The sequence below is a fragment of the Pezoporus flaviventris genome, unplaced genomic scaffold (assembly GCF_033815535.1).
Source record: "Pezoporus flaviventris isolate CSIRO_AGI_PZ_B2104156 unplaced genomic scaffold, CSIRO_AGI_Pfla_v1 ptg000097l, whole genome shotgun sequence".
Lineage (NCBI taxonomy): Eukaryota > Metazoa > Chordata > Aves > Psittaciformes > Psittacidae > Pezoporus > Pezoporus flaviventris.
This window is the reverse complement of record NW_026892645.1, coordinates 2858153-2870644: the sequence shown is the minus strand read 5'-3', so window position 1 is coordinate 2870644 and position 12492 is coordinate 2858153. Positions and strand designations below refer to the sequence as shown.

The following is a 12492-nucleotide window of genomic DNA, read 5'->3' as shown; positions in this document are numbered from 1 at the left end:
TATTTTTATTTTTAATATTGTATTAACACATTTTGTTTGGTTTTTAAGAACAGACCGAGATCCTTTACCAGCTCTCCTTAGGTACCTGTCTTAGCTGAGCCACTTACAAATTGTGATGTCAAGAAAAATGCAAGTCTTACAATGGGGAGAGGATATTGCATCATAAAAAAAGTCATTAAAATATGGAATAAAATTTTGTTCATATGTGGTTTCATTATATAGATATTATTATTTTAAGCAAAATCTAATCCAGTATCCCAGTATTTTCCTGTAGCTAATTTTATAAGTCAGATGTGTTAATCCACTGTGTTATGAGAAAGTAAAGCTGGATTTCTTTCCTCTTTGCAGTGCCCCAATGCCCTACCTCATTGGAATACATCTAAGTTTGATGGAGGTAAGTCTTTCTCACCATTTCTGAAACTTCTAATGTTTTATGATTTAGAACTAGTAATTATACATTCATTCATATGCTTGAAAATAAAATAGTCCTGTTAATTTGGGAGTACTGAGAGAACCACAGTTAAGCATGATAGTGTTAAATCTCAGGGGCGTTTGATACCTGGTACTCTCTGGGCATACTTTGTTTTTAGTTCTGCAGTTGGCGACAAGCTCATGTTGTGTTCCCCTCTTCATCCTGTTGCTTCACTTCAGCAGTTTCCTGCCTTAGTTTGACTATTCACAAAGGCAGAGTCGATATTAAACCAAAATGTTGACAGTTACAGTTCTCTTTTAGGCTTTTGCAGACAGATTGTAATTTTTTTAATGTTCAGAAGATCTGAAAAGAAGGAACTTGCTGTTAATGTTAACACAAAGCTGGCAGCAAACCAGCCCTCACAGAAAGCTTCACATATAAACAATTCAGAGTAATTCATGTGACTTTTTAAAAAGTCTAAAAGTGGAAATAGCACATTTGCGTTTGCTTCCAGTACTGGTGAAACAATTGATGGTTTTCCTCAAAAGTATCTGGAGGACAACATAAGCTATTAATTTAGTTCCCTGTGAAAATCAGAGTCCTTATTAATCGTGCCCCTTTAGACAGGAAGCCTGAACAACGTGTATGCTCTGTGTGGGAAGAGGCATTCCTGCCCACAAAGCCCTGCCTCTGTGTAGGCTCTTAAATTAGCCACACTGTTGAACTGGTGGGAGTTGCAAATGCCCTTGAAACTTAATTGACTTGTGTCCCTGGTTTAGATGCCCGTGTTTGGAAATTTAGGAGTAGTGTTTAGGATACGTAACAACTCGCCCAACCGAGTTTTATATCGCATGAAGTAATGCACATTACTAGAATATTTGTACTTTTATTCTCCACCAAAATGTGTCATTTCTCTGGAAATACTGATCGAACATATTCGTTCGCTGGGGTGTGTGTATGTAATAATGATCCTCTATGTCTTTGTGTGTTAAAACTGGGACTAGCATGCTGTCACTTCCCTCTTTTTCCAGCATTAATGTGAAGTAATTTTAGAAGTTGCTTTTTTTGTGAGGAGCTCGATGGAATGTGCAGGACCTCTTTTTCCTTACTCTTTTTTTCCTTACTATCCTGGGTACCGATGACTTTTTATGCCCTTTATATTGCTAAATGAAGTACAGAATTGCAGTACAATGTGGTAGTGAATAAGCAATTATTTTAAAAGTCAACATGTACGTTTGTTTGCACATCATATGCTTATGTTAGAAGGATTTCTGATAATTACCCTTCAGTGCTGCATAGACGGCACCAAAGTAATGTCTAGGAAGAAATAGTCTAGCATATGTTTTTCAAGTTAATCAGGAAGCTTTCTGCCCCATGTCTGTGCCAGGTAATGATTGCATGTGTATTGTAGTATCTATAAAAAAGAAGGAAGAGACGTGGTAGAAGATGGGCTCATATCTCAGTGCAGATACTTGTCAGCTCTCACAAGTAATTCTGCTCACAAAGAGCTACGTGGTGAGCCTGGCAATGGGTATAGAAAAATAAAATTCATAATTACACCTTGGAGTTGCTTTGTGTGATGTCCCACTCCTGCCTTGCTACACAAACCCATTACCTCTCCCTTTGTCTCCATGTTTCAGATTGCAGGGCTCTGCAGGCCTCCAAACTCCATCTGTAAAAACTCAAAAAAAGGAGTTGTTCTTGGAGAAGCCAATTTTTATCCATTTTAGTAACTTGTGAAAAAATCTGTTTAGTACTAAATCCAGTATGGCTTCTGAATAGCCCGAGATTCTGGAACACAGACACACTTTGGCAAAGTACCGTGATTCAAAGTGCCTTCTGAAATAAATTAAATAAATAAAACAAACTGTCTTCTCTCCTCCCTCTGCTCTTATGGATAGATTGAATAGTTCCAGATAGAAATGAATCTTCCAACTAGCCCTGCTTTTTCCCTTGAAAGATAAAAACACAGAGGCTCGTGGATCTGTTGTATGATTTCTCTGTGCCTTGGGCAAAGGAAAGGTGATGGGTCAGATGTACCAGTCAGTTTCTCGTTTACCTCTTTGCCTGTGTTGGATGCTGAAAGCTTACTCTTTGTCTTTTTCTTCATCTGTACGTATCGAATTGTGTGGTTTATTTATTAGAATAACAATTTAGTAGCAACAGCAATTTTTTCCTCGTGATCTAGCAGTTGTGTATTTTTTAAAACACAAGATACTAATTTTTCCATATCAAAGTAATTTTTTAAGACACAACTAAAAATTACTGCCAGTCTTGAGTATTAATTTTTCTTTAAATGCTGAAATCTCAGCAAATACATCTCTGAAAGTGTTTTGTTAATTCACATGTTCTAGTTTCAGGATGAGGGATTAATTCCCCAGTCCTCTATTGAAGTTCAGGCAGGTGGACTCTTTATCTGCTGGAGGGCCCCACGGGGGCGATTGCAGTTATATATAGGCTGAGGGTTCTGCTCCAGCAGCTCCGATTGCAGAATCTGTCATTGTTGCATAAATGTTAGTGGAAGCCTAAGCTTGTGTGGAGCAAGCTGTGGGGAGGGTGGGTTTGGGATAAAGGAAGAAATAGTTTTCTGGCTTTGGTGGTGTTTCTGTGGGGTTTTGCTCTCCCTACTTTGGAACAGGTCCTCTTGAAGAAATACAGCAGCAGTGTTACTGATTTTAAACTAAATACACACTATCCCTCGCCTCAAAAGGTTTTCTTCCAAACCATTTTGCATCTTAAAGTTAGTTTGCAGTTTCCCATGTTACACAGGGTCTCTGTACAAGGAGCAGTTATTTTAATGGAAAATGACAAATTTTTCTTATGATTAAAATATCAAGCATATCCATTGACTGTTAAATCTAATTTGCTGTGACTGAAATGTTCTCCAGTGAGATAAGATAATCTCCTGTTATAGGTCAGAGGGCGCCAACTGATTTATGAGGGAAAAACTTGGTAGAAAATATAGAGCTGTGTTTTGTGCTCTTATTTTTCAGCTTTTCTATCATCACCTAGTTAGTCATTCTTTATAAGATTTCCATTTAGCAATCCATAAAGTGACTTCAAAGAAGGCTAAAAGTTTATAAGCTGTTGGATAAGCAAGGCTGGAGCTATCACATGAATAATGGAACATGCTTACGGAACTAATTGAATTCATATTAGATGAAGATAAGTACTTAGTATTGATAAATAATGAGATAGGAAAATGAAACCCTATCAAATGAACAAGTCCCTTTCATAATCTTGTTTCATTTTCTACCTGCATGCTCTGTGCTGGTTTACTGTTCTAACTATTAAATTGACCTGCATGCTATGAGTGGTGTCAAACTTCGCAAGAAGCCTTTTACATTTTGTCATAGTAAACGATTGTTTCAGCAACTGTTTCTGTGGGAAGGTTATTAGTGTGATGGTGCTGATGGAAGAGGAATGCCCTTGACCTAGTAGACTACCTATTGGAATCTAGACACATGTGGGTTTGATTAACTGTTGTGGATAGTTCTGTTCAGCTGTCAGACACGGAGTTGCTGGCACTGTGTTCTTCTGTGCCAGGCTGCCAGTTAGTTATTCCAGTAACAATAACGCCCACCCTTTCCATGGGGGACAAATACAACCATCAGAGTTAAAGTTCATCATCAGAAAAATACTTTTTATGCCTTTTTTTTTTTTTTTCATTCCTGTCACTTGAGGGCTTTTTCTGGGACTTCAGGATTTTAATTCTTACAAGATTATCCGGGGTGAAGCTGTGTGTGAAACTTCACCTTGCATTTGTCAGAATGTTTGCCTAATATTTATTCCTAAGCATAAAGGACAGTTGTGGATATCATAAAGCCTATAGGAGCAGATTTTTGTTTCATTTCAACCTGCTATGAGTAAATATGTTAGGAGAAGGTTCAGTAGAATTCATGCTGTGTTTAATATGGTTAGACGGGGCAGCTGATCTCAGTAATGTCGATAGTCTCTTCCTTAGGCAGATGAGCAGAAAGCTGTGTGCTCCCTCCACTGAACCCACACATATTCTGGAAGCACTTTTGGGCATATTTACCTGGTTTTGTTCAGGTTGGCAGGAGGATGCACTGTTTGTGATCCAGCCTGATAATACACCGGTTACCCTGAGCAGAGTCTGAGATAATGAACTGAGAAACAGGTTTCATCAGCTGGGGGTTAGTCCTGACAGTGCCCTGTGGTTTCTCCATGCTGCAGAAGACACCCTGGGAATTCATTGACCACTGGCATCTTCCAGTGGTAGTGTTAATTGTTAATTATATCTTTTGGTTGGGGTGAGGAGTAATAACTAGCTTTTTCCATCCATTTATACTTAGTTAATCACTGCCTTTTCTAGCTATACCTTAAGAAGTGTAGCTTTTTCACAGGGTTTAGATGAAGGGTTATATATATGTGTATGCTTAGATCCAGGTCTTAAACTCAGTGTAGTTTAGTCACAAACATTATAAATATAGCTGTACATGGTTTCAGAAGTACTAATAGAGTGCATTTAAAATATGATGGAATTGTCTTTTATCCAATTATTGGGAAAATGAAAATAATACCTGTGTTTCAGTAAGAGATTATGTGTGCAAGGAATTTTGAGACAGACAAATAAGATGGTACCAAGTAGAGTTACCAGTAAGCGTAGAAGGTTCTTTCTGTTCCGTTGCACAACAGCATTAGAGCAGCAGTAGTGATGTTTGTCACTCAGTTGGCAACAGCTGCTTATGATAAGGATCTTGAGAATCACCTGTGCAGGATCAGGGCACTGCACATCAAGGTTGGGACTGGGCGGAAGAGTGGGAGATGCACAGGAGGGGGTCGCAGCCCACCTGCTGCGCCCGGATCAAAGGGCCGGGGGGTCAGGGGGCACATCCCGCCTAACCAGATTTGTCTGCTGAATAGCCATTTCAGATTGTAAATCTAAGGGTGATTTCATTAAGTCCTTCTGGCTGCTGTTGGGGCATGAAATAATAAAATTTTATATCCGTTGCCTTTCCTGCTTCTGGCAGCCAGATTGACACATTGTTGTCTGCGGTGGTGTGGTGTTTTTCTGAAGAAAATAAAGGGAAACTATTAACTAAGTAGAGACAAGCCATTAAGTAAAGGGATTTTCGACTTGTTGTGAGCCGTACTTTCATAAGAATCTCAAATATAATGTACAAAGTAGCTACGAAGAATATTAGGCTTTGCTAAGAGTTTTACCTTTCCAAAAGGATTCCTTTTTTCTGTTGCAACATTTCTCAATACCTTGATCACATTTGTATCTGGTTATAAAACCTCACAATCAGCTTGGTTTACATTTTGGCACCAATTTAACCATGAAGTTATGCAAATTGGTTTTGGGAGTAGGAGGGGAGTGTTGTTGGTTTTTAAGTGAACTATTCAATAAAATTGTTCATCTGAGAGAAGTTTAACTTGGGGCATTTTATGGTAGGAAATGCAAACCTGCCAACTGCAGACAGCGATCATAAAATAACATTTAGTATAAACTGGTGTTAGTATTTTTGATGAATATTGCTTCTAGCATGTGATCCGAGTGAGACAGAGGAGCACCCATTCATACTCCCATTCAAATGTAGTTTCTTGGTATTTTTGTGAACTTTCACATAAAACATTTAAATTACTTCAAGTGTTTGGCTGCTTGTGAGCCGGACAGGCGCTCTAACTGCTGCTTATTTACTGACCTGGTGTTTAAGGCCCCCTGGAGTTTGTTTGAAAAGTTAAGAGATTTTCACAGCAAAGGTGCCATTTCTGAAATTTAAAGTGCTCTTTTCACCAGGAGATAAGTTCTCTCTGATTAAGTCAGTAATTCTTACTAAGCCATGTTTATAGAGGCCATAAACAATGGGTTCAGTGTGCTTGTTAAACCAGCTTTCTGTACCTCTCCACTCTTTTAAAAAGAGACATTTAAAATAAAAGGCAGGTGTAGATGTTAGTTCAGTTTGATGGTTTTTAGATGATTAATTATGGCTACAAGTAATTCGGTAAGGATGGTTAAGAAAGGCTTGCAGTAAGTGATACATGATGCACATTTTCGCTGAATCACTTCTTTTGACCCCAAAATCCCCAGTCTGTAGTAAAATTAGGTAAGGAAACTGTAATGTTCATATTTCCTCTTGTTCTTTGCTTCTTCACGTTTTTTTCAGCAAAATACGAACATAGTGAATATAGTCCATTCTGTTTAACAGGTATCACTTTATTTGTAATATTTTTCTTGATGTTCAGGGAGTTGTGAAATACGGAATGTGACTGTATATGGCTTAGTGGCTGTCCCTTTGTGCTTTGGGAAAATTACAAGAACGCACATTCTAACAGTGAAAATTATCTACATGGAGTTGCAATTCATAGACTCCAATGGGATTGCTGTGGGAAATGCAGTTGAATGCTGGAAATTTTTACTAAACTTCCAGCAAGAGAGTAAATGCTTTTGTTTCCGAGTGACTTGGGCTGATAGGTGCTATGTTTGATGAGCCATGTGATTATTTGACAGAAGCCTTTATAACTATCTGATGATAGTTTTTCAAAGATCTTTGTCAAAGATTACAGTGAAGAGAAACAATAAAACCAGGTAAGGATTAAGATTAACTGGTCAGTTTGCATTTCTCTAGGATAAGCCACAGTTGGACCACTGAAAAAATATATTTCTTCAAATGCATTGCAAGATAGATGCTATAAATCACGTTATTCTCTAGTGTTTTATTAAATTTGAAGATTTGTCCCCAGGGAAATCCCCTGTCCTAATACAAATATTGAGAACTTTTGAAGTAATGGTGTCCTCCTCACAGTGTAAATATATAGCACAGCAGATTTTAATGAGCCTTCCTTTCAGTACAATTATTTCTGGGCCGTGTGTGGAGGTGATCAGCATTTATAGTCCTTGTACCACAAGAATCATCCTTTTGTACCGGACCTGTGTCAGCCAGCCCTTGTCACAAGCCTGTTCTTTGCTACAGAAAAAGATGTTTTGCTGAAAGGAAGGTGCAGATTTGTCATCAAAGTTACAAAAAACACCCATTGACAAGTTCAAGCACACGTTTGTTGTTTCTCTGGCAGGAATCAAGAGGAGGTTTTAATTCCTTCTGTCTTGTCCTGCTAGTACTCGATTTTGACAAGCTTCTGGCTTTGGTTAAGTACATTGCAAGGCCTTTTTGTTGGTGCTTTTTAGACTCCTCTGAGTATAAGTGAGATTTTTAATTTTCTGAAACAGGAAGGAGCAAATCAGTTTGTCTGGTGCTTCCGGACTCCTAGAAGGAGCAAGACTCCTGGATTGCTTTAGAGTTTATCAGATGCAGCCAACAGAGTGACCTTTGGTTCCTGAAATGTAGAGGAAAGTACCTGGTTTGTCATGCAGTGCTTGTGCTTTTTATATGAGAAGCATTAAATGTAATATTCCTCCATTTAAGTTAAAGACATTTCTCATGGAAGACCTGAAATTAAATGTCTACAAAGTGGTTTTTATAGTTGTTGCCTTCCCCCTCTGCCCCCAAGTACACAGCAGTTTTCTTTATAGACAGAGGACTGAGCCTTGAAAACCAAAGGTAATTATTTAGATGCCTAAGGCTCAACTTTGCCATTGTTTTAGAGCTTTAGTTCCTTTTTTATTTTAAAGGAAACAATTCCCCCCACCATGCAAAACCTCAATTAAAAATGGAGTATGGTTTTGTTCATTTTCCTCCTCAGGAACTTGCATTTGGTCCTATGTATAGGTGTGTTGGAACTTAAATATTTGTTTACAGTTTCACTGGGACATTTCCTTAATTACTGTATTCTATAGTTCCACTTGTCCTGATTTTCAAAGCTTTATTTGAAGAGGGCTTAAATATGTATGATCAGTCAGACAAAAAAACCCCAAACCTCAATTCTCCTGTTAATGAAAAAGTGTTAAAATAAATATTTCAGTGCTGCTCTGTTTCATATCAGTGATTCATTTACTGTTGTTTAAGCAGGGAAGTAAAGGCTGACAACGTTTAAATTTGCTTAGATCACCAGTAGCTTTAGACACTTAAAGTCAAAGGTACTAATGATCACTCTTTTGAGAAATGGGTTGTGTTTTTCTTTTGTGTGTCCATGTACTGTTACAGATGATGTTAACACTCAAATTAGATTAGAGCCATTTCTTTCTTTCAGTTCATGGGAAAGGATAAAGACTTTAGACTTGCTGAACTTTAAGTGGCGAGGATATGGTGGTGTTCTTTTTCTCTTAGCTCTTTTTCATTTTAATGATTTGTTTTTTTATTAAACTCTGGTAGCATCCATTTTACTTAAATACAGTCGTAAATTTGCCTCTAAAATTCAACCTGGAATTTGGAAACCAGTTCCCAACCCCGACTTACTGCAGCTCTTAACTCCTAGAAAGGCCACTGTTTGCTGTTATTTGACTCAGTTAGAAACTGCTAAATGTGCAAACAGGATACCAGAATTAAGACAAACATTAGTGGAGGTGTTTGAAATAAATCTTCGCTTAAATAATCTCAAACAGTAACACTCTAGTTTCAGAAATTTCAGTTTGCACAATGTTAAGGACTTCCCTCTGTAAATTGAAGGGTTATTTTTTAGCAATATAAAATGTAAATGAATAAAACAAATGGTGACAGAAAGACAGGAATGTTGGTTAGTTTTAAAATGCTTTTGTAATGCCGTGATGTTACACTATCACTTGTGTCCTTTGTGCCTAAAATTTAACTCTTCACTCTTATATTTTCCTTTACCTTTTCTTGAATTTGCTCATATTTAGAAAGTAAGAAACATGGCCCTGGAAGATGTAGTGATTCTTAATGTAGACACCAACACACTGGAAACCCCTTTTGATGACCTTCAGAGTCTTCCTAATGATGTGGTATGTATGAAATGATTTATCCAACTATTCCATTACTTAAAATATTAAGTCCTTGTGACCTGTTCGTTTTCTAACTGAGGTGTCTTGTTCTGTTAAATTATTATGAGTAAATTGCTTTACCTCAATTCTTTCCTGTTTTGAAGTGTTAAAGAATGCTTGTTTGAACATTTGCAGTCATATTTTTTAAGGCTCCTAATGAAAATTAACTAATGCTCACATAAGATGGCAATGCTGCAGCAACCCAGTTTCAGTTTTGGAATGGCACAATCAGGTTTCCAGTCATCTGAAGAGTTGGTATTCTGTGGGTAAAAAAAACAAATGAAAAACATGCAGGTTATGGTACCACCAAACAGGAAACAAAAATTCAGACTTCTTTCTTCATGGTGTGAAAAAGTATTACTATTTTAAACCATTTCACTGAGGGAAAAAAAGAATCCATTTTTAGATACCTTTCGTTTCCAGATGAAATTGTGTGGGTGTTTTCCTGTGCCTTCTTCCAGGTAGGCTTCCATGAACTTTGTACATTTTATATCCTGAGTTGTGATATCAAAAGGATTATTTCATGTTAACATCTAGCCCTGCTCAGTGCATATAATTTGGAACTTTCTTTCTCATTCAACATTTTTATTAGTAATTTATTTATTTTTTAATTACTTAATGGCAATGGTGTATAAACACTTGATCTTTCCTGTTAATGGAAGAAAAATACACCCACCTTGCTACTTGCTGCTGTAATCATCTACACTAAAGAAGCTGTGAGGGAAGAACAGTAATGTAAGAGTGTAAGAAGTTATTTTTAAGTCAGAGGGTGACTGTTTAGGAGGAAATGGCAGGGGGAAATCTGGATTTCTTTTACTAGTTCAAAATATTGTGCTGACAGTTAGATCTATGCCTTTTCATGTGTAGTTGAGAAATAAAATTGATACGCAGGGAGCTCAGTGTAAGCTGGGTCTGTCTGAGTTAAAACACAAGTAATGGTGAATATACCCCATGTGAGTATACCTCCTCCTGTGAGATCCCGTCATTTCTCTGTGATCCGTTCTTCGAAAACAGTGAGCTCTGGATGAAAGGTCCGTCTTGATTGTGAACATTTTGGCTTTAGTCAAGCATTTAGTCTATAAAAGTTACTTCCACAAATTTTTTTCTGGCTTTATATAGTTTTTCATTTTGATTCCACTCCCAGCATCCAAATGTGCCAGCTGGTCATCGCTCGCGCCATTATCCACAGCCCGGGGAATGACAGACTTGTAAATTTAATGGAATTATGTAAGAAATGTCTGGATACAGTGAGTGCGGGGCCTCAAACATGTATATGATTTGTCAACAATCAAGTATTATATTAGATTTTATGAGACTTCATTAAAGGAGCTGTTGTAGGCGCACTGTAGAACATCAGAAGAGACTTCACCAATAAACGCAGAACTTCAAGCTTTGGAATGTAATAAATTTTAAGAGACTTCCTTCCTTTCATTATTTACTTTTACTCCACTTTTATAACAGTAGAGAGTTGTGTTTTATTAGTTCAGATTTCTTGATTCAGTTTTCCACAGGTCTATTTAAAAGCTACATTTTATCTTGGAGGATGTTTGGAGCATAGCAGAGGAAGTGCTGCCAGCAAATTCAATTAACTGGCATGGCTCACAAATAGCGTACATGGTGTATTTTTTTTCACAACTGCTATATAAATACAGCTGGGATTAATATTTGTCGCAACAAAGCCTTAACTTGAATCGTGTTGCGTTGTGTAATTAATGTTTGGGATCAGTGTTTATGTCTTATTTAGCTTTGTTTCATTATTTTAGTTACCTAGATAATGAAGTATTCTCCTCTAGGTCTTTTCCTTTCCTTCAGACTGCTTAATATTTGGCTTTGACCACTAGAGAGCAGCTGCTCTTCTTTGCAAGAATTGAATTTCTGTCAGTTCTTTCATGCATCATGTGTTTGGAACTGTAAGTGGATCAAGTTGTTCATCTCAGCAGGGAGACTCTAAAGCCAATCCATTATACTTTTTTTTCCCTTTTTTTTTCCTCTTCTTTTACTTGTCTAGAAGGATGGGGAGATTCTGGGAGCATGTCTCCCTACTGGTCTCAGTCTTAAATAGATGTATGTATGGTCTGAGGAACTAAAAATATCTTCAGGAGTTTCACGATCATAAATGGCTCTTATGTCAGACTATTCTGCCAGTTTTGCTACTTCATGTGAACAGTGAGCAACTGATGCAGTACTGAATAGACACAAAATTTACTTTGCTAAATTTGATCTATCTATATTCAACAGTGAGGAAAAACATCTGTGCGATGTCATCGCCATCAGGTAATTAATCCGGGGGAGAATCTTTAAAGCTGTTTTCCCCTCTCCTTGACCAGCTATTTTAATCAAGTAAATGGAGTCCTATGGTTATTTTAGAGCTTCAGATAGTGAGTTGTGCTTGAGTTTAATGGTAGTCAGGTTGCAACCTAAACTGTTGATTCTTGGGAATCTAGAAAGGACTATTCTTTAGTCTTTTACTCCCAGGAACCAAATGAACATAGGCTACAGTGAAGTGTCTTTCCAGTTAACATTTGTGCCACACGAGCTGGCTGGCACTGAGGCAGTTCCAGCAGAGTCAGACTAAGCCACTTCTTTGCCCAGTTTACCTCGGCAGTCCCTGCTGGCACTCAAGGTGTGTACTACTGCGTTTCTGATTAACTATTTGAAATGTGAAAAACTGTCCCTCAGTCACCTTCTGCTTCTGATATTTTGCTGAAAATCTGGCAGCATGAGAACGCCCTGGGAAGTAACTTTCCTTTTAAAATAGTCAATATTAAAAAAAGAGATTTATTAAGGACTGTGATTACAATAAGTGCATCTGCTGCTGACAAGTCTCCTACACCACCGTCTGTGTTGCAAGGAATAGCGAAGAGGGGGTAGTAATTTTTTTTTCATGCAACCCTTATGGATTTTTCATGTATTTCCAAATAAGTGTCATCTTCTAGTCTTCGTTGTAGTCAGAGCTTCTTATTACAAAGAATAAAGCGTAAGCTTGCTCTGTCAGATTGCAGTTTCTATTAAATGAAGCCCTGATACAATGCTGTGTACTGGGCCAAAGATATCTTGTGTATCTGGTGGCTCTGAGCGTATTGTAAATTTGCACTAGCCTATGAATATCTCAGGCTGTCAATAATTTCCTTGTGTATGCTGCTGTTGTCCATTCATTAACAAGTTACCACAAGTAGGAAGCCTATGCTACTCTTTTTCACTTAGCAGGAAATTAACTGCT

At 37.7% G+C, this 12492-nt stretch overlaps 1 protein-coding gene across 6 annotated transcripts in view; it reads left to right on the top strand.

Annotated features, from left to right (window-relative positions):
- DENND1A (DENN domain containing 1A) overlaps positions 1 to 12492 on the top strand; it is a 189819-nt gene that overhangs the window by 103838 nt on the left and 73489 nt on the right. For all 6 annotated transcript variants that reach the window (XM_061476666.1, XM_061476663.1, XM_061476665.1 and 3 more), the window contains exons 11-12: positions 349 to 394; positions 9132 to 9233. In XM_061476666.1, coding sequence (XP_061332650.1) covers positions 349 to 394; positions 9132 to 9233 — 148 coding nt within the window. The remainder of the gene's footprint in view (positions 1 to 348; positions 395 to 9131; positions 9234 to 12492) is intronic.